Source organism: Trematosphaeria pertusa, assembly GCF_010094035.1.
Source record: "Trematosphaeria pertusa strain CBS 122368 unplaced genomic scaffold BU26scaffold_28, whole genome shotgun sequence".
NCBI lineage: Eukaryota > Fungi > Ascomycota > Dothideomycetes > Pleosporales > Trematosphaeriaceae > Trematosphaeria > Trematosphaeria pertusa.
In genome coordinates, this window is record NW_022987239.1 from 107,280 (window position 1) to 126,987 (window position 19,708).

Here is a 19,708-nt window from a genome sequence, read left to right on the forward strand (position 1 = left end):
TTTCATGGTGAGGTGATGGGAAGCCAGCGAATCGCTTCAATACATGACTGCATGCATATCGCTTGCATGCAGCATCATCCGACAGCCTGGTTTCGACATCCGCTCGCTGCAATGCTGCGCACTCACGAGACCTTCAATAAATTGTCCACATGCTGATGGACTAGGATCTACCACCCCGAACCCATTATGATATGCTCGCATCGTGAAGCTCTTACCTTCTGGAGAGTCTCTTCGTGTCCTCTACTTGAGGTGTTATCTTGATCGCGCTTTCAGATTCGACGCAGAGAAATATACATATAGGTTTGCTTCGCTTACATCTAATAAACTAGCGAGTCCTAATCCTGTCAGTCTATCGCACCAGACATGTCGGAATCGCCAGCCACAGAACAGCCTACATCGTCTCCCCGCAAAGCTGTAGACGACCCCAAATATTGGACCTCGAAAGGGGATTCACTCCAGTCCAAATCAATGTGGGATATAAAAAGGCCTGGCTCGCTATCGCATACACTCCGAGTGGCATACGGAATCGACCAACCATGTCCTCTTCTAGTGAGCGAACTCGAAGACGATACATTCCTACTCAAAGGGAACCTCATGGCACGAAATGGACAAGGAACTGTTGTTATACCCGGGACCACGCCTGATGGTTTCTTCTTCTTCAGCGCGACAGCTGGGCAAGTCCAACGGATTATGGAGCCGGCGAGCCAGGAGGGGATTTGGGCGAAGTTGAATGAGAAGCCAATGGATGTAAAGGCGGAAGAGATTCAGCCTTTATGTTTCGAGGTTGAGCAAGGGAAATCTTTGAGTGGACAAGTGGATAGGCTCGCTTTGGGGGAGGTTGAAGATTCTGAAGACTAGTAATTTGGCAAACTCTACACGCTGCACCGTGATGAAGCGAAGCTGTAGCAAATCAGATGTGTGGCCTTTTTTGCCAATGTCGCGACGGGAAACCGGCACTGTAGTGGCACCAACATCAAAAAAATGTGGTAGAAAACCATGGGATGCTTTCTCTATCACATGAGGTGCGATAAATCCAATGTAGTGGTGGTGCATGAATGGTCACGCGCAGGCTACTTCCAGACCGGTCTTCTGCTTGTATGCAAGGGACTGGCACCCAATTGTTCAGCCGCGTTCTGCAATTGAAGTATTAAGTCCACTTATTTGCCAGGTCAATGACCGCCTCAGCGACGGATGATCTGACTGCTCTAGTGACCGACGAACTCGTGTTCGTTGAGCTGCTGGAGCTCGACTGGTCAGCCGGCATCCCCGAGAGCCCTTGGAGCATATTGGGTTATTGTAGGAATCAGGATACGGCCTAAAGCAAAGCGGTGCTGCCAATTTAAGCAATCATCTACACTTGTTGCTGCTGGCATGCATGATAAATGAGCCTAGCGTAATTTGTATACTTCAATTTGGAAATACATCTACTAAGTCTCACTCAAGAGAAGGGAACGATTACTAGAGAACTACTAAGACTGCCAATGAACCCCTCAGCGTAGCACCAAAAGCGTGGCATCAGGTATCACCACTTTTTTTTTTTTTTTGCGCAAATACGGATCACTTCGTGGAGTGGAGAATCCGAGATCCACTATATCAAGCTAGAGGTGAAAAGACCGTACAGGAGATGACCGTCCAATTCGCCGCATCAGTCCATCAACCCACTGCTTCTCCCATTATCTTACGTTTCTTAACGTGAAGTCGAAGAACAGTGTCATCCGACCTATTGGGTGCGTCCGCGGAGCTCCGTCCAAGGGACAGATATATCCTCACCGGACACTTCGTCGTCTCTCATGAGCCCACCATTAGACCCCGCATAGTCCCATCATCCTATTCATTCAGTGAATTCTCAAGCTTTGGTTCGAAGAAAACAACATGGCGACCAAGTATCGCCTCACTGTCTACATTGAGGAGAGCCTCCTCCCCTCATACAACAACAAAACCGAGCCGTACACGCTCTGCATCGCCAAAAAGGTCGGTGAAGACTACAACGTCGTCTTCCAGTGCAGAAGTAAGTTCCTCCGTCCAGAAATCCGATGCAAGCATCCACTAATCCGAGTATAGGACCACTGATGGAGAATGTCTTCACCTGGACGGAGGAGTACCAAATCTACGTTACCACCGACCCCTTCGAAGCCGGTGCCCCTGTCGTACGCTCCGATGCCGCCATCGCCATCCACGAGCAGCAGCTTTTCACTCTCACGGAGTACGGGACGCGCCAAGTCACAGACCCGAAGGGTGAGTGCCGTCTTCTCCAAAGCTTGAGGAATGTCGTGCCTAAGGTAATGTCTAGGTGTCAAACCCGGCCAATTCCGCTTCCGCAATAACTTCGACGAGGTCTATGCTGTGATCACCTGCGCGACTGCCGGCGGAATCTACAAGCCCATCTACCGGCAGCCGACTCCGACGCCTACGCATGGCACTGCACGCTTCACGCCGAAGAACTACTATAAGGTCTGGCTGCAGCAAGAAATCGATGAGGCTTACATGTGAGCTTTCCCTTTCCGACCGCCGTTTTCATGCACTGTATACTGACTCAGTCAAAGGCTTGCCGAAATCGATAGTACTTCGTGCGTGGTCAAATATGATCCTGGACTGTACTCACAGACCGTCAGTCTGGACAACACAGAGGAGTGGGTCGGCGATAAGATCTGGAGTGATAGTCAGCCTGACAGTCTGCCGGAATCCGTATGAGAAGAATTTCCCTGCTGAACTCGTGCTGCCTTAAGGCATTCTTATAATTATGCACTATTTGAGAACCTGTGTTATGAAGGTAGTGCTGAGCCTTAGTTATGATCTTACAACTGTTCTTCATTCAATCAGGACTCATGGTTAGGTATTCTTCGAGTTAACGTTGCACCGTTTGCCTCGTCTCTAAGTGAATCCTATGACTTGATGGAATGGTGGTGACGTTGCTAGTGAGGGGATAGGAAGTTAAGAACGGGAGGCGTACCTTAAGCACGTCCCCGTATATGACTTAGGGCGTCTATTCTTGCATGTCTGTTCTGAAGGACCGAGGCCCCTACTCTAAGATGGCGGATCGCATATAGGCCGGGCTGGAGGACTTTACACGGTGAAACTTCGCTGCCCGTTTTTCCTTAGCCTCCCGCCGTATGTTCTCTGCGAAGTGATGCCGGATGGTATATATAAGAGCGACACAATGGGGGGACGGACGTAGCACCAACCTCGGAAAAGATCCTGCAAAGGTATTTTCATGCCTTGAAGCGTTTTGTAACTTTTCCACGCATTCATACTCTGCCCAAGACCTAAGCGGTTAAGAAATAATGCACGAGGAAAGAAGTATACACAAGAATGAAAGACGTATCCAAACCCAGAAATCCAAACGTGCCATGCCGCTAAAACGGTCGAACCATGCGCTCATCATGCCATCTAGCATCATTATTTCGCCACCAGTGATGTGTCCATCCACCTCAACTGAACTTAGGCCCACTAAGCGCAGACATTAGCGTAACCGTAGATAAGAGAATCTACGTAGTATCTGAAATTCCACTTCCGAAGGCCTCCAACAAGCATCGCCTTATAGGACTACTAGGATAGCAGCTGCCAGTGCCACAACGAAGCTCAAGGTCGCGCTTCCCGTCAACTTCCCTCCAGCGCCATGGATGCCCAGTACCTCATCCTGGCGACTGAAAGTGACGTTCTGCGGAATCGATTGGTTCAAGCATTGACCGTTGACAATGTCAAGGCCTTGGAGATCGTCCGGAACATGGAAGAACATGTAGCTTCGGTTGTTCAATCCCTTGAAGCCAGAGGTATCGTAAGGGAAGAAGTCCTCTGGATCGGTCGCTGAGGTGTTACGGAGGAAGATGCACTGGACTTGGTTCGGGTAGTCGTGTGCTAATTGCGGGTAATCCTTCATGACGTCGGAATTGGAGGTATCAGCTACGAGGACAAACTTTCGTGTGGGGAAGGTCTGGAAAATCTTCGTGAGAAGATATTGCCGAATGGACAGGGTGTTGGGGACGTCGGAGAAATTGAGAGGCCGTGTATCGAAAGAGCCTCCCGGGTACGTCTTGTAGATAAAGTCCATGTAGAGTCGGGTACCCTGCTCGGGGGTGGTGGTCAGATAATGAAAATGGGTGTCGTTTGGCAAGGTCCGTGACCAGTTAGCATAAATGTCCGGCATGTTCATCCAGGGGGTGAAAGGACGAGCAAAGGAGTTCAGGAGGCCTTCCTTTGGATTATAGATCTTGGTTACCCTCAAGATATCATCGATATCCGATATGAACGTTATCCCCTGAGGCGGAACTAGGAAGGCAGTAGCGTTCCCAGTAAGCGTACCGTCCGTGTAAACATTGAGTCGCTGGACATTGTTCGTCTCGTTGCCAGCGAGCAAGCCGCCACCAGAAACGTTCTTGATGGGTACAAACGCGTCGAAATCCCCCTCAACCGTTGTTTCGTAGGGGAATGTGATATTCTGCGATCCTCCAGGCGGGGTGATCGCGTTGCCTCCGCCTGGCTCGCCATCAGCACCCTGCATCGGCGCCGGCTCCAAGTAGAATGAGACATTCTCGTGACCCTGTTGGACGATGAAGATAGATTGGGTCAGATTCCGGGCCTGTGCTTGCTGATCGGGCGGCAGATCTTCGATATCAGTATCGATGAGGAACACATTTGCGAGGTCGTTCAGCTTCGACTCGGAGATGTTAGGCACTTTGTAGACATTGCCATGGAACCGGACGTTCCAGCCTTGGTCAGTCCAGTTGGCGTACGGAGGAATATTAAGCACCTCAGTGGGCCTCGCATCGAGGTCGTCATCGTTTATACCGAGGCTGGACATTACTTGACTGCCAGTGGGCAAGTCCTGCCACCACGCGGGTATGCCTAAGCTTCGTCAGCGTATGCTCGACGTTTTGCACAAACGGTACAATGCCCAAGCCGAGACTTACCATCCGTGAAAAAGCTGGGCAGATCTGTTCCAAGCACACTTCCCCACGACTGAGCAATGCCGTCGACACCGCTCAGGATGTCCGAGAGAATGTTCCTCTTGTCGAGCACATAACTGCGGTCGCCTTCGAACCGGATCGCTGCGGGGGTAACAAGGGGCGCTCGAGCTTCGACTTTCGCGGGCACTGGTGTAGGATCTGGAAGCGCGATCGCGTTTGCGAGCTGGAGGGTTGCGCCGAGCAGCAGCGCGTGGCTTGCGGTATTGGTGTGCATGGTATCTGTCGTCAAGGGTCAGTACAGCGCTTTCCTTAGCAGGCAAACGACGGCTAGACTCTCTAGGGGACTTCAGAGGATAATGTTCGGCCACCTCGATCAGCGTACGCATAGCCAGAGCCATAGTTAGAGGCGGAGTGGCGCTTACAGGTCTTTGTATAGGAGCTGTGCCGCGCCGGGACCACGCGACTCCCGTTGATTGAGGGAAGGGCTTGCGACCCGTTAACGCCAAAGAAGAAGGGAGTGAGCAAGGACGAAGAAAATGGAAGAATATGGGGAGGCTGTGGAAGGTAAAGGAAACGCGAAGGTGATCACTCGCAGGAGGATTGTCGTGTTTCCCGGTTTCATATGGATTGCTCGAGCCGGAAGGTCGGAAGCTGCAGGTACGGGCCGGGGTGATGTCATCCAAGACTTCGGTAATGGGCCTGCGCTAGCCGCATACGGCTAGCAGGATCTTCACCACGTCAAGCTTCGCCGAGCAGATCATTTTGCGAGACCCAAGCTTTCGCGCCCCGGGCACTACCGCGGTACACAACTCGTGGCGGAGATTGAGAAGCTCAAGCACGTCAAGCGTGGACTCTCCCATGAGTCACACGTGAGCATTATTCAACTTCTCTCAGATGGACGCAATCCTCATTGGTACACCCTGGAAGCCTTTCCCAACGATGTATATCTTTACGAGCTCCTCGGATCAGCAGCGAGACGGAAGACCCCCATCCCCTCGCACTTGATCTACCACTTCTTTCTTCAACTCCATTCGGCCATTTCCATCCTCTTGGGCAAATGCAAAGTGTCCCTCCCTTTTCTGAATGAAACCGACATTATGCTCCGCTTCCCCGGAAAGGGGCACGAGTGGCTACCAGACGCCGTCATAGTCAACTTCGCAGATGGATGCATGCAAAACTCGACTTGTATGCAATTCAAAACGATCAGCAACTTCCGAGAGATCATGCTCAAATGCATGCGGGCTGGACGGGTATGCAACCCTTCCCAGGACCAACCTCCGCCTGATCAAGGAAAAAAGGAGCATGACCCTGCGTGGTTGCGGCTCCTAGGCGTACTAAAGAGCGAAAATGAGGGCTTGGATGGGTTCACGAACATCGTCGGGATACTACAGGACGCCCGGAGTGACGGTCTGAGAGATCCGATTGCTTGTGTGAAGCGGGTGGACCTCCTCATTGGTGTCAACTATACGGGATTTGGGCAATTCCAGATGGTTAGGGGTGTCAGTCAGGCTATTTCTATTCTGTAGGTAACTGAACCATTACCTGGGGAAGACATTCTACCAATGTATTGGCGTTTAGAACACGCCGATTTCTTACCAACATCTGGCTCACTCACGCAGTTCTAAGCTTCCGTGACCTCTTATTCTTTTATCATGCATTCCATATGACTTCATTTAATCATTGTATTTGTGTCATAGCCTTTCATTTCTGAAGTGAGTCGGTCACACTGTGGGATACCAAATGCTGCGATTGCCCTGTCTGCTATTAGTTTATGACATTGATCCATTCTTCTTTTTCGTATCGTACTGCTTAGCAGTAGTCCCGGACAGCTTGTGCAGCGAGGAGAGATTTAAGATCGATCCTTCGTAAACTCTCATACGGCAACGTTCGAGTTTGCGGGTGTAATGATTTAGAGTATCCAAGAGAATGTGACTGCGTACTGTTTCAAGAGAGATAGACTCAACCTCAAACGGCGACCAATCCAGGACGACGACTCTCGAACCTATAATATAAATTCCGCCGACGAATGCACCTCACTATTGTTCTCTTCATTTCAAAACTCCATACTTCCTCATTAGAAACCCCCTGGATCATCGACTTGTGAAGGCATTCACACTATTCAAAGACTCTACTTTAGCCCCTGCGTCGAAGATGAATTACCACAGAACCAGTGACGAAGTCCGCGAACGCTTAAACCAAGACGTAGTCACCATCTGCCGTGCCGGCGGAGGCAGCTATGCGATGTATGGTACTGCCTCACCCGGCGAGACGTCGCGCAAGCCAAAGAAGAAATCGAGAAAACAGGAAAGAAACCGGATTTTAAAGCTCTCCGCCAGAAAGTCATCGCGGTGAAGTCGTCTCACAGGACCGCACTAGCGAGAAACCTAATGACGGTCGAAATCAACACGATGAACGAGATCCAGCGGCTGCTGCAGACCGCCGACCGCCACAAGCCCAGCCTAGTGCATAACTTCGTTCCGCTAATAAAGGCGTACAAGACAAAGGAATTCGACTGCATCTCCTACAGCATGGGCGCCGTTATGAGCGGCTTGATGCTCAGGGACCTCCGCCAGTACGCGCAAGCTTTTGAGCAGCCAGTGTCGGACACGCTGGCGCACCACTTCTTAACCCAGCTCGTGGACATCTTCGACTTCCTTCAAGATACGTGCGCGCTTGTACACAGCGATGCAACGCTCTCTAACATCCTCGTCGAGTATCCTAGAAAGCAACACGCCCCGTTGCCTGACCTCGTCCTCATCGACTTTGCCGAAGTGAAATGTCCCGGGAAGATGGAACTAGAAGAGAGAGATTACGAGAGCGTCTATTGGGGAGAAGTGGTTCGCGTGTATGGACTGTTTCTTGAAGTAATCGGAGCCGGATACAAGTGCGGAACTGATCACCAAATGAAGGCGTGTACGGATTCAAGACATAGCGAGGATTGGCAGAAGCTTCAGAGGCGTGTGGTTGAAGAGATTACGAATTTGCAGGACATGCAGAAGGAATTCACGACTAAAGCGGACGACTACAGGAGAATGGTGTGCGACGAGGGCAATGAGTCGGGCGAGAAATTTCTCGAGGAAGTTATGGAAAATGTTAAAGGTGGGCTGCAGAACGACGAGCCTTTCATTAGCCTGCTTAAGGATATAGAACAAGGAGAGGTCTGATATATGACTAAGGCGAGCGGTTGGATAGGGAAGTGAGGCTTACACTGTAAACATGTCCTTGTTGGACAATTTCGATTCTGACAATGATGGTTATGATGCACTTTATGCACCATTTATGAAATAAGTTCATACACACAGCACGTGGTCAGATGCCCGATCCATACAATGACATACTCATATCGGTGGTGGTTTCGGTGGCTATCGCTCTCCCCATCCACCCCTCCGCTTTCTATCTAGAGCAGCCAGGCGTCTCGCGCGCAAGCTCGCCGGATCATGAGAATCTTCTTCTTCCTCGTCCGCTTCATCGCCACCTCCACCGCTCACCTGCGACGGTGCCCGAGTCGGCACCTGAGAAGCAGACTGCGATGGCGTCACAGAGCAATTGTCATCCTCCTCCTCCCTTTGAATACCTCGCCGACTCCAAATCGCCTCGAGCTCGTTGGACGCTTCTTCCTTTTTGGGTGGCGGCTTTGGTGCTGCGCGCTTGGAACCGACTATGGAGCGTAATCGACTCTGGTGGTCACCAGACTGCATTTGGAAGCCTGCCGGCGGTGGAGAGGTCGGGGTCATGGGGCCGGCGAGGCGGACGGTAGGAGCTGGGGCTCGCGGAACATCCGGACTTGTGGGGGTCCCTGGGGTGTCGGGGATTTCTTGGGATGGGTGAATGGGCTGGGAACGGGGACCAATCTTGAAGCGACCGTAGTTTTGGTCCTTGGGTGGTTGCGAGTAGTCGACAGGCGGGTAAGCCGGCGCAGGGGACCGAGGTGGTGGAGTAGGAGGAGCGGTAGCCGAAGCTCTTATGGCGCGTGCGTGGATTGCGGCCTCGAGGTGAAGAGAGTGGGATGAATCTCGGGAATGCATAGACCCTGGGGGAGGAGGTGGTGGTGGCGGTGGCGGTGGAGGAGGAGCAATAGCAGCAGTAGTGGTGGATGAGCTTGCTTCAGTGTGCTTATGAATTGATGTTCTTGAGTGCTCGGAGCGGGTTGCGGTTCTGGAATGCATAGATGCTGGAGGAAGCGGTGGTGGTGGTGGAGGCGGAGGAGGAAAAGGAGCAGCAGCGGATGTGCTTGCAGCGGTGCTCTCGCGAGCGGAGGTTTCTGAGCGCGCCGTATGTCTCGACGTCCTGGAATACGTTGACGTCGGGGGAAGAGGTGGTGGTGGTGGTGGTGGATCAAGCGAAGGCGTTGGTATAGCCGCAGAGGATGAGCTTTCGGCATATGAATGGAAGGACTTGGACTGTGCGTGGAAGGAAGCCTCAGCGTAGAAAGATCTAGAAGCAAGCGACGATGGAGATTGTGTGTGCTGGTGCGTCTCTTCGACATGTCGATGTTCTTTCGCCATGCTGAACTGTGATTCCATCTTCCTCTGCAGCTCATCCATGGTATTGCCGAACCCCGGACCCTGAGCATGCGGATGGGAATGCGAATGTCGATCTTTGGCTTCGCCAGCGGCAGGGCCCCATTTCGGGTGATGCCAATCCATTCTAGACTTGCGGAGAATGGCTTCCATCTGCATGCTGTCGTCTTCCACCACATCCCCAAACTCGCTCTTTTGACTTTCGAAGAATTCTGCCCGCGAAGCCTCCATAACGCTGCTGAGAATCGACGCTTCTTGTGCCGCCAACTGGCGTTGGACTTGCTCTGCGCTCTCCTTCATCGCACGCTCCGTTTCGCTCTTCTCCCTCTCCTTCATCCGCCTCCACTCCTCGAGGGATTCTTCCTGCACCTTTGCTAGATGAGCCTCGTGAGCCTCCCTTTTTCTCCTCTGCTCTTCTGCATCCAGTAGCCTGGCCCTTTCCATATCCTTCTGCAATGCCTCTTCTTCTATGAGAGTTTGCTCAGATTTAAGACAATTTGGGCAAATGCCATTCTGGTGCCGGCTCGCAATAGTACAACTCTTGCGCCTGACCTCTGGATCATCTACGTTGCAATGCAAAGTCAGACCTTCCTTGGGTCTCCAGCATTCGCGCATGTCAATATCGTCGTTAATCTTATGGCCGCATTCGTACCAAGTATAGGTAAATTTGCACATATCGGGAGGTTCGGGAGACGCCTCAGGGCTTTCGCAAATATAGAAAATAGCAGTGTTGATAGAGAGATTTGGAACGTCCATGGCTGCTGGGGAAGCCGGCACTTATACTCTAACTGTGCGGGTAGTGACTGGAACGCCGTGAAGCCGCGGTTTAGCGCGGAGAAGGTTTGCTGGCACAAGAGTGCGAGACACTCTTAATTGTAAAAGATAGACGAAGGGTGAAGACGGGAAAAGCGGCGAGGCTAGGTTGGTATAAGTGTCGGTCTTCCCAACGTAAGTGAAGGGGACTAGGTATGTGAAGCAGAGACGGTCGCACGAGCCCTTGAAGAATGCACTAGTAATTCGACGTAGCAAAACGAGACAAACGGTGATGCGTATGCGTGATGACTTTGGTCGATCATGGCACTGGCCTTCTGTATGCTCGTGATCAGTGGAGAAACGGCCACGGCGTGCAAACATCCACCTCCGATTCGATATACCCGCCTTGGACACTGTGTCCGTATTCGCATAGGAACATGGCTAACGAATGATTGTGTGAATCGCCCGTTCGACAGAGCCAAGAGCGCGGCAGAATAGGTCATGAGCGTGGAAGATCACGCGGTGATTGCAGATAGAAGTACTCTGAGTATTTGTGAAGAGAGATAGCGGGGTTTTATTTTAGGCGGATATTAAACAGATGGAGTAGCCAGGAGGGCCTTCTTATAGGTGCGAGGTCATAAGAGAGTAGGCGCTTGGAGAGGAGAAAAGCTGCTTACATGACCGCTCACGCTGATTGGCCGCTTTGCCGAAGCTTCTCCGACAGCTCCATCGTGGACATCCTCGAACGACGCCATCACCACCACCCGCAGCTACACCCGCAATGGCCTCCAAGCTGACCCCGTTTGTGTTCCGGAGCGGCCCTCGGGCCTTGCGACAGCTCCAAAGGACTCAATGGCGGGCCTTTAGCGTCACAGCGCCCTCGCGAAGCGACTCCCTCATGGTGGTGGGTATCTCCGCCCTTACCCCCAATTACACCGCTGATGGAAAGTGTAGCACCGGAATACGCCAGAGAATAATCCGTCGATACCGTTCAAATTCACGCCGCAGAATGAGCAGCTCATCCAGGAGATCCTCGCTCGATACCCCTCACAGTACAAGAAGGCGGCTGTGATGCCGCTTCTCGACCTTGGGCAGCGACAGCACGGTTTCACAAGCATCAGCGTCATGAACGAGGTGGCTCGGATACTGGAGATGCCTCCAATGCGCGTCTACGAGGTGGCGACCTTCTACACCATGTACAATCGGAACCCGGTGGGCCGATTCCACGTCCAGGTCTGCACAACGGTGAGTGGGATTGCCTATTAGGAAGGAGGCGCCTATTAATACGCTGTAGACACCGTGCATGTTGCGCGACAGTGATGCGGTAATGAAGGCCTGTGAGGATTTTCTCGGCATCCACCACGGTCAGACAACCAAAGACGGCCTTTTCACATTTACCGAAGTAGAATGCCTCGGCGCCTGCGCGAATGCACCCATGGTGCAGATCAACGATGACTACTACGAAGACCTCACATACGATACCACTGTGTCGCTTCTCAAGGCTCTTCAACACGCTGCGGAGGCCACTGGCGCAAAGCCAGGAGAGACCGGCCTTGCTGGCGAAGCTGGCAAAGGCGCCATCACTGGCGAGGACCGCAACGTTAAAAGCGGAAATGAAATCAACGAGCAGGGACGCGCATATGAGGCTAGCGGTGTCAAGGTGCCAACACCAGGCCCTCTGAGCGGAAGGAAGAGCTGCGAGCCGGCTAGCGGCTTGACCTCGCTCACCAGCGAACCGCCCACAGGTCCCGAGATGCTGAGAAAAGATGGTGCTCTATGAGACCTGTATATATGAGTAGGTTGTATTCCCCCGGCTGTAGCTCAGGCTGTAGAAAGATCTAACGAGCTGTAGCACTGTGTAGAACACCCGCAATACCATTTTCTTTGAATCATTCGACCGTTCAGCTCCAATATTTGGCGTTAAGAATTCAACGTGTTCTCGAAGCATAAGTGTAGCCTCTCGTTTGATTGCACTTCTCGCCTTCCCAGAATTACATGATCCACAGGTAGGTCCTAGGAATTGGCACTCAGCACACTAACTGTTTGAAACCAGCTCGTGCTCTTCGGAGGTATCTATGACTAAAATTCTGGCGCTGTCTGTTCGCTGGCCAATGCTCCGGGAAGGGTCGTGTGCCGCTATCCCAGACCGCTACACCGAGCCCCACGAATCCGTTTGTCAAGGCGCATATATAAGGTCGGCCTCGAGCACTATGTACATTCAACCTCCTTCTCCACGATCACATACCTTAGGCTCTCCCTCTCTACCCTGATACCTCAAGCGACCCCATTTTTGGCGGCGAAGATAAATCCAGTCCAGCATGAAGACCCTCATCCTCCTACTTGCGCTCGCGCTCGCCACTATGTTCACGGTCTACGCCACTCCAGTTCAGCCGTCACACGGTGAGGGTCCATTACGCCAGAAACATCTTTCTTGAAAGGCATGAGGATGCTACGTGTCCATGCGTCCTGTGGTCCAGCCACAATTGATGGACATGCTGACTACCGTTAGATGCGCCACCAAACTTGCTTCGTGATGTCGAAATCCCAAGGAAGTGCGTCGTCTGCTGGCGCTTCATCGCCAAATGCACGAAAGTGAGGCATCCGACGTGCAAACCATGCACATCGACTTGTGCTGACAAGTCAATAGAACACGGGTCACAACCAGAAGGTCTGCATGAGGGAGATGTGTGACAGGTGGAACAAGACGTGCAGCAATTGTCGGGGTATTGATTGCCGCGAGAAGTAGCTCTGCTCACTTCCTGTGGGGTTGGATCTGCATGCTGCTACGGTATCCGGTTCATGAGGTGGTAGGCCGCTATTGGTGGTTTATGGTCGATAGATTAATTATGTGAATTAAATCCACTTGTTGATCCTAACCGTCTATGGAGATTTTAGTGCGCCTGAGCACGGCACGTACCAAGGTGCCCAGGTGAAGATATAGGCACGTGATATTTCTTGGCATACACTGGGTCGTTTGCCTCGGTCCTCATTCGCCGACACCGTTCATGTGCAACAGCTCCCCAACCCTCCAACACCAACGCTATCGACGATGGCGGCAACAGAGGATAACAGTCCGGAGCCCGCCATCCGCTTCAAGCGGCGCAAGATTGCTCACCCAAAACGAGTCCGCCTTGGTGACGATGCTCCTACTATTTCCACCTCTCAATCCCCAGAAGTCCCGATCGGCGGGGCATCGCCGCTACAGACGCCTCACGAAGACGACGAGTCAGCGCCCAACTTGAAGGAGATCCTACGTAACCGCAGGCGACCGCGCGACCGACTCCGAGAAACCGCGCGCAAAGCTGAGATCACGAAATCACAGGCGCTTGCGCAAGCGGATGCGCCGAAGCAAGATGTCTACTCGAACAGGTTTGTTGCGCAGACCGGCCAGGTCGTGGATCGGGATGATAAGCAGATGTGAGTTGGCCAGCTCTTTCTTATTGCTCTTGTTGCTGTGTCTCCCATATCTCTCTCATTCATCATTATGTGATTGGAGGCTAATGTGGCAGGACCGAATATATAGAAGCTCGCATGGCTGAAAAGAACTATCGCTTGTACGGTTGGCCCATTCCAAGGCATCTCGAAGCTTCCGTTGCGGCTCTTGCCCCTGATCTCGAACCCGCCGCATTCACATCGGCCGCGCAGAGGAAGAATGTAACACCCATCATCGAAGGGGGCGAGGAGAAGGGTGCGAGTGTGGGTGCCGAGCAGAGCAGCCGGCTGGCTGCCGGCATGGGCAAGCTGCAAGAGGTTGACCTCGGCCCGGATGCGACTACACGAAACGTCCAGCGAACAGAGGCCGCGTGGAAGCGAATTGAAGGTGGACAACTGGAGGCGGAGCCCCCTGGGAAAGTGCGATTGGGCAGAGACGGCAAGCCGCGACGACCCCCGAAGCGGAGGAATAGTGAAGACATCCGGCGAGACCAGATGGTAGAGGCGGTACTTCGCGAGGCTAAATGTCAGTCCAACCTCTACCACATCCTTACTGTGTATACTAACCCTCGCAGTGGACTACTTCGAAGAAGATAAGCCCTCAGATTCTCCAATACCTGGCGAGGCAAACAACGACGATGCCATGGTTGAGAGGTTCCGCCTGGAGTTCCTCGAATCCGTCGAATCGTCGCGCCAACAGCGGAAACCGCCCCAACCACCGGGCATCAAAGGCGCAAAAGAAGCACCAAAAGGACCGAAACTTGGCGGATCGAAAAGCGCGAGAGCAAAAATGCGCTTGCAAGAAGAGCAGGCGGCGAAGAACAAGAGGTAAATTCTGTTGCATGGATTTCGCGTTGTGGATTTCTGTTTCGTTGTTTGCGCGGCGCCGCGGCAAGTGGCTCGCTTCTGCCATGTTGAATTTTACGGGGTGACGATTAATACTTTGTAAAGATATAGGATTAACGACGGGAGACTGCTCGAGCCGGGTGACTGGCGAGCTATGTCGGTCAAGAAGTCGGCATGGTACGCGAACCCGAAGAAGGCTTAGATGGTGCAAATGGGATAATCTGGATCATGCCCTTCCGCAATGATGATGGATGAGGCGATGCTGGGTTGGAAAGGTCTGCAAACCTACTGCCGCAACATTCATATTCACTCTCCCGTTAGAACATCCAGCAAGACGGCCTTGGACGGAAGCCAGGCGCATATACAACTTCCGCCTAAGTCTTTCATTTTCTGCGCTTCCTCTCGTTCTTCCTCGTTTCTGCTTGGAATATACCTCTCAAATTCCTTTCTGCCAAGGCGCATGTTCAAGGCGCTCCGAGTTCATCGGCCCTTCATTCTAAAGACTGTTCTTGTCCCGTGTCCTTACGATTTTAATTCCTCAAATTCACCTCCTTTTTCTATATACGATGTGAGCTGCCGATTCCGATCCTGCCAAGTCTGCCAAGTCGCTCCGCCATGCTCGTCCTTCTTGTCCTTTGTCCAAGCCCGCCGTCTCCACCCCCGCAGAGGAAAGCTTGGTCCTTCTTGGCTGACGTTATGAGTACGCCTTGTCCCTCCGACAAGTCTTAACGCGCTGGCTGCTGCTGCTTGTCCGCGTTCAAGATCGCGACACTCTACTGCCAGCCCTCGCTTCTTGCCAATTTTTGCGAACTTCACATCAGCGGCTACACCGAATTTCAAAATGGATTCCATAAAGCGGCACATCATATTGCCTCGCTCCGGCGGTGGCGGGTCTTCCTCGATCCCTTATCATCCTCCTCCATCCATCGGCCACGAAATCGGCGTCATGTTTGGGGGCATTGGCGCTATGGTTGTCGGTATGCTGACTATTACTATTACTACCTAATTCTGTGGTGTCGATGTGCTGACTCTTGCTAGGGGCATTGCTCTTCTACGTCTGGTGGCACTTCAGTCTCGCGAGGGAGCTTAAGAAGGAAGAGGATCGTGTGAGGGGCTTGCGGGAGAGGGGTTTATTTGACGATGCGACGAGGAATAGCGCGATTGAGGAGCGAGAGAAGAGGGGAAGTGGGATGGAGATATGAAGGCTGATAGGGCATAGGCTGGCGAGGTAGAAGAGGCTCGCATGGTTGCGTATGATGCAGCTCATAGAGCCAGGGAGGGGTCGGGATTGTCTAGAAGAGCATTGAGGCAAAGGGTGAGGTTGGTTCCTGAATTAATTCCGTTACCGTTGATGATGGGGCACTCGCTAGAAGTTTTATCAACAACTTGAAGATTTTGCTTCGTCATATTCTTACAGCCCAAATAACCCAGACGGCAATTATTGTTCTCACTGAGCCAAAGAGAAAGACAAAGGAGATCCTAAACGTGCGACATGCAAATTGCCAACATCAATCCGAGAGATCGCGTCAAAACAGTAACTAACGCCAAAGAGATGTCAACCATAAGTTGATATAATTCCTTACTTTTCCTTTCAGTGTTTCTGGCGCCAACCCAACTCAACTCATCTAAGAACCTTGCCGAGCCTTCTCCGAACAGATCAAGGCAATAATCCTAGACAGCTCAGCGCTCTGATTGAACTGCTCCTGCTTCACACTCTCATCCACATCCTCGCTCGCGGCGATATCATTGCTAACCCTCAGCATGCGATTCTGGAGCGTCAGCAGCTTTGAGAGCGTGTTGTCGAGGAACGGAGCCGAGAAGGTGATGTTGGTGGGTGATTGGCCGTTGTTCGGGAGCCGCATTTCGAGCTTTCGCGGCGGCTTGCGGGCCTTGGAGGAGGCGGGAGTCTCAGGCTGCTGCTGTGACTGCTGCTGCTGCCTATATATACGTTAGTTGACAGTTCGATGAGGGACTGTACATAGTAAGGGTGCAGTGACGTACGTTGCGCGCTCGACGAAGGTGATGTTCTCTGCCATCTCTGCAACGCGGTTTGCGAGCCGCGAGGCCATGATTTGGTATGCAGAGGGGGGCTGGGCTCCGTTTACGGCGCCGTTCATGGACTTGGGAGCTTTTGAGCCACCGACCGGCTTCTTTGACCGCGAGACGGGGGCTTTGTTGGCTGTGCGGTGTACTGGTGCTGATGCGACGGAGGCGGGCATCTTGACAGGGTTTTGGTGAACTGAGATATACAAAGTAATCGAGTCTGAGATTTATGGTTAGCTTGCAGACTCCGCCATGATATATACTGCGTAAGATGGGGAGCTCGCGTGCAGCTCTCGGCATACGTCGAGTTTCGCGTGGGGATGACAGGGGTAGAGAAACAGTGAATACTAACCTTTCAGATCAACTATAGAGTGAGAAAAAGTAATAGGGTTTGGGAGTCGTTAAGAGATTGGAGTAAATGTCAAAGAAGAGGGGCTTGGAAAAGCAGAGGGCCTTCAACTTGATGAGCTGGTGCCACAGGAAAGTTGGTCGTAAGCGCCACACGCTACGTCATCGCATCGCATCACGATGGCAGGGGTGCACCAAGATCGGCGGACCCAGACGCTCCAGCCATCCCATATCCAACGCCAACTCTACCAGAAACTTGATGACATCCATCATCTCTTCTCCTCGGAAAACTATGCTTGCTTGAGTTTTGGACGACGAAGTGCAATATGTCGCCCGCTTTGAAGAAGAAGGGCAGAGAGGACTTGGGCGCAGGCCTGCGCGTCTCAAAGCAGAATATCGAAGAGCATCCGGCCGGGCCGCCAAAGTATGGCGAATTATCGCAGGCCGAGAGGGCTTTTACGCTCGCGTCAACGTTCTTGTCTGGAGTTCTGGCGTACGAAAGGATCCAACCTTTAGCGAAATTGTAGCAGCTTCGCTGACTTCTAGCATAGAATCAGCGCATCACAATTCCTGGGAGCGCCTTTGAAGCTTATTGACCCGGTGTTCTACGAAGGCTACATGGCATACACCAAAGAATGCTTTGCCATCCTCATTACTTGTCTAACTCAATGGTGGGCGCCGACGACCGTCAGAGTGAGCGGTGACTCCAGCATGCTCGGGCAGCTTATCAAGAAAAAGGACGGGAGCCTGCAATGCAATTTTGCAGACCGCATGGTACTCATGGCGAATCACCAGCTCTACACTGATTGGCTCTATCTCTGGTGGATTGCTTATACGAACAACATGCATGGATTCGTCTACATCATTCTGAAAGAGTCACTGAAGAATATCCCCATTATTGGGTGGGGAGCGCAGTTCTACAGCTTTATCTTTCTAGCTCGGAATTGGGAGGAAGATCAGCGCACCTTCAAGAAGCATCTGGCGCAGCTGAACAAGCCGAAGGACCCGATGTGGCTCATCATCTTCCCCGAAGGAACGAACCTTTCGTCGAGCACGCGAGAGAAGAGCAAGAAGTGGGCTGAAAAGAATGGACTCCAAGACATGAAACACCAGCTTCTGCCACGAAGCACTGGCCTCCGATTCTGCTTGAATGAGCTGAAGGAGACGACCGAATGGCTGTACGACTGCACTATTGCGTATGAAGGCGTACCTCCCGGCCAATTTGGTCAAGACATCTTCACCCTTCGCTCGTCGTTCTTTGAAGGTCGCCCACCCAAATCGGTTAACATGCACTGGCGTCGCTTCCACATTGATTCAATCCCTATCCACAACACCAAAGCTTTCGAAGTCTGGCTGCGAAACCGCTGGCGCGAGAAGGACTACATGCTCGAGTACTTCAACAGACACACCCGCTTCCCTGCCGAAGAATTCTGGAAGAACCAGCTCGACATAGGTGACCGCAGCTCGCAAAGCCAGAGCATCCGAAGCGTTCCTCGACCCGCAGTGATCATTGAGACTCAAGTCAAGTCTGGTAGTTGGAATGAGTTTGTCAAGATCTTTGCGCCAATCACTAGCGTCATGATGGCTCTTTCGGTAGCTTATGGAGCGTCGCCGACCGACCTCATCCCTGGAGGAACGGAGTTCTTCGAGCAGCATATGAAGGCGCTACTAAGCGGAGGCGACATGAAAGGACTCCCTAGCCCCGAGGATTTGGAGAAGCTGATTGAAGGAGCCGCAGGAATGGGTGCAGCACAAGCGGCCAGCCCCCAGAACATGGGCCAGGTGCAGAAGCTCACCCAAGAGAACTTGGCCAAACTAGTCAAGGAGACGGCGATCAAGAACGGAATGGTAATGCCAGGTGGTATGAGGCGAGCGAGCACAGCATTACCTGCCCCTCCGACTAAGACTATGGTCACTCCTTCGATCCCTACAGCGACTAAGGCCAAGAGCGCAGTCAATATACCAAGTGCGGCGAGGAAACCCCAGACTAGACCGGCTGCGAAGTCTACCACTACCATCCCAGCCGCCGCAAAACCAAAGCCGAAGCAATCACCCTACACAGGCCCAACGCAAGAAGTGATGACCGCATCCGGCGTCATGATCAAGATCCCAAAAACGGAGGTTGACGAAGCCAAGAAGACAGGTACTATCACGCTAAAGAACGGGACGGTCATCAAAGTGGGCAAGAAAGAACTCGAAGAGGCACATGCGAAGAAAGGCAGTACTATAATGACGTCATCGGGTATACCCATCAAAGTTACACCGAGTGGAGCTATCACCGTGGGACAGAAGCCACCCGCACAACAGCAGCCGACGAAAGCGGCTCCCGCAAACAATCCTAAGAAACCTGCACCTTCGATATCAAAACCGGGGCCTAAGCAGAGCGCGCCGACTTCAAAGACAAAGACAGCACCCAAAGCCACAGTTGCGCAATCAGCACCGAAGAAGATATCGACGGCGGCGAATGGTGCGCCAAAGAAACCCACGGCAGCGCCTAAACTCCAGGCCTCGAAGCCAGCACCCAAAAAATTGGCAGCGTGAGGACGATGAGTCGTCTTTGGGATTCCCTTTGGATGTTACAACCATGAGACTTCTATCCCTCCAGTGCGCTTCAAGTCCACGTCCGTAATTTTAGACGCACTTAGCGGCGTTCCCAGCACGCTTCTCCCAGCCAAAGCGCTGACTACACTGAGCTCACCGGAAAAGGACTATGTGGACGCGACCGCTGTCTCAGTCACAGCTGGCTGGGCTACGAGATTGAGTCGAAGAGCAAGGCATCGCCTCTCAGCTATGTGATCTGGAAGGAGATACACACAGTGATGCATCGACCGTGAGTACGCAGAGTTATATACCACGTTGGAA

The 19,708-nt window shown here is 52.5% G+C and overlaps 12 protein-coding genes across 12 annotated transcripts; 8 read left to right on the top strand and 4 right to left on the bottom strand.

Moving 5' to 3' along the window:
* Nucleotides 1-220: 220 nt before the first annotated feature.
* Nucleotides 221-896, top strand: BU26DRAFT_525830 (uncharacterized protein). Its single transcript, XM_033830599.1, has 2 exons — nucleotides 221-300; nucleotides 349-896. The coding sequence occupies exon 2, from the start codon at nucleotides 364-366 to the stop codon at nucleotides 856-858; it is 495 nt and encodes a 164-aa protein (XP_033675600.1). The 5' UTR covers nucleotides 221-300; nucleotides 349-363; the 3' UTR covers nucleotides 859-896.
* Nucleotides 897-1,800: 904 nt separating this feature from the next.
* Nucleotides 1,801-2,820, top strand: BU26DRAFT_611470 (uncharacterized protein). Its single transcript, XM_033836065.1, has 4 exons — nucleotides 1,801-2,008; nucleotides 2,062-2,235; nucleotides 2,291-2,486; nucleotides 2,544-2,820. Exons 1-4 carry the CDS (start codon nucleotides 1,873-1,875, stop codon nucleotides 2,689-2,691), a joined length of 654 nt encoding a protein of 217 aa, XP_033675601.1. The 5' UTR covers nucleotides 1,801-1,872; the 3' UTR covers nucleotides 2,692-2,820.
* A 572-nt stretch (nucleotides 2,821-3,392) lies between these two features.
* On the bottom strand, nucleotides 3,393-5,309 carry BU26DRAFT_203022 (uncharacterized protein). The gene is made up of 2 exons (XM_033820561.1): nucleotides 4,908-5,309; nucleotides 3,393-4,842 (listed from the first exon to the last, which is right to left on the bottom strand). Exons 1-2 carry the CDS (start codon nucleotides 5,176-5,178, stop codon nucleotides 3,536-3,538), a joined length of 1,578 nt encoding a protein of 525 aa, XP_033675602.1. The 5' UTR covers nucleotides 5,179-5,309; the 3' UTR covers nucleotides 3,393-3,535.
* A 267-nt stretch (nucleotides 5,310-5,576) lies between these two features.
* Nucleotides 5,577-7,374, top strand: BU26DRAFT_512066 (uncharacterized protein; the record flags this gene model as incomplete). The annotated part of the gene is made up of 5 exons (XM_033827350.1): nucleotides 5,577-5,594; nucleotides 5,630-6,426; nucleotides 6,602-6,616; nucleotides 6,983-7,147; nucleotides 7,230-7,374. 5 exons carry the CDS (start codon nucleotides 5,577-5,579, stop codon nucleotides 7,372-7,374), a joined length of 1,140 nt encoding a protein of 379 aa, XP_033675603.1.
* Nucleotides 7,375-8,266: 892 nt separating this feature from the next.
* Nucleotides 8,267-10,099, bottom strand: BU26DRAFT_512067 (uncharacterized protein; the record flags this gene model as incomplete). The annotated part of the gene is made up of 1 exon (XM_033827351.1): nucleotides 8,267-10,099. The coding sequence occupies one exon, from the start codon at nucleotides 10,097-10,099 to the stop codon at nucleotides 8,267-8,269; it is 1,833 nt and encodes a 610-aa protein (XP_033675604.1).
* A 184-nt stretch (nucleotides 10,100-10,283) lies between these two features.
* Nucleotides 10,284-10,775, bottom strand: BU26DRAFT_203044 (uncharacterized protein). The gene has a single exon (XM_033820562.1). The coding sequence runs from the start codon at nucleotides 10,678-10,680 to the stop codon at nucleotides 10,387-10,389; it is 294 nt and encodes a 97-aa protein (XP_033675605.1). The 5' UTR covers nucleotides 10,681-10,775; the 3' UTR covers nucleotides 10,284-10,386.
* A 146-nt stretch (nucleotides 10,776-10,921) lies between these two features.
* On the top strand, nucleotides 10,922-12,138 carry BU26DRAFT_203068 (uncharacterized protein). Its single transcript, XM_033820563.1, has 4 exons — nucleotides 10,922-11,081; nucleotides 11,132-11,422; nucleotides 11,472-11,972; nucleotides 12,040-12,138. Exons 1-3 carry the CDS (start codon nucleotides 10,959-10,961, stop codon nucleotides 11,955-11,957), a joined length of 900 nt encoding a protein of 299 aa, XP_033675606.1. The 5' UTR covers nucleotides 10,922-10,958; the 3' UTR covers nucleotides 11,958-11,972; nucleotides 12,040-12,138.
* Nucleotides 12,139-12,495: 357 nt separating this feature from the next.
* On the top strand, nucleotides 12,496-12,923 carry BU26DRAFT_611474 (uncharacterized protein; the record flags this gene model as incomplete). The annotated part of the gene is made up of 3 exons (XM_033836066.1): nucleotides 12,496-12,577; nucleotides 12,687-12,769; nucleotides 12,825-12,923. The coding sequence occupies 3 exons, from the start codon at nucleotides 12,496-12,498 to the stop codon at nucleotides 12,921-12,923; spliced, it is 264 nt and encodes an 87-aa protein (XP_033675607.1).
* Nucleotides 12,924-13,226: 303 nt separating this feature from the next.
* On the top strand, nucleotides 13,227-14,441 carry BU26DRAFT_442135 (uncharacterized protein; the record flags this gene model as incomplete). Its single annotated transcript, XM_033824495.1, has 3 exons — nucleotides 13,227-13,594; nucleotides 13,687-14,135; nucleotides 14,185-14,441. 3 exons carry the CDS (start codon nucleotides 13,227-13,229, stop codon nucleotides 14,439-14,441), a joined length of 1,074 nt encoding a protein of 357 aa, XP_033675608.1.
* Nucleotides 14,442-15,127: 686 nt separating this feature from the next.
* BU26DRAFT_525836 (uncharacterized protein) lies at nucleotides 15,128-15,898 on the top strand. The gene is made up of 2 exons (XM_033830600.1): nucleotides 15,128-15,432; nucleotides 15,494-15,898. The coding sequence occupies exons 1-2, from the start codon at nucleotides 15,297-15,299 to the stop codon at nucleotides 15,655-15,657; spliced, it is 300 nt and encodes a 99-aa protein (XP_033675609.1). The 5' UTR covers nucleotides 15,128-15,296; the 3' UTR covers nucleotides 15,658-15,898.
* BU26DRAFT_470256 (uncharacterized protein) lies at nucleotides 15,634-17,042 on the bottom strand. The gene is made up of 3 exons (XM_033825336.1): nucleotides 16,851-17,042; nucleotides 16,457-16,718; nucleotides 15,634-16,393 (listed from the first exon to the last, which is right to left on the bottom strand). Exons 2-3 carry the CDS (start codon nucleotides 16,672-16,674, stop codon nucleotides 16,081-16,083), a joined length of 531 nt encoding a protein of 176 aa, XP_033675610.1. The 5' UTR covers nucleotides 16,675-16,718; nucleotides 16,851-17,042; the 3' UTR covers nucleotides 15,634-16,080.
* Nucleotides 17,043-17,172: 130 nt separating this feature from the next.
* On the top strand, nucleotides 17,173-19,387 carry BU26DRAFT_512071 (acyltransferase-domain-containing protein; the record flags this gene model as incomplete). The annotated part of the gene is made up of 2 exons (XM_033827352.1): nucleotides 17,173-17,339; nucleotides 17,398-19,387. 2 exons carry the CDS (start codon nucleotides 17,173-17,175, stop codon nucleotides 19,385-19,387), a joined length of 2,157 nt encoding a protein of 718 aa, XP_033675611.1.
* Between the last annotated feature and the right edge of the window lie 321 nt (nucleotides 19,388-19,708).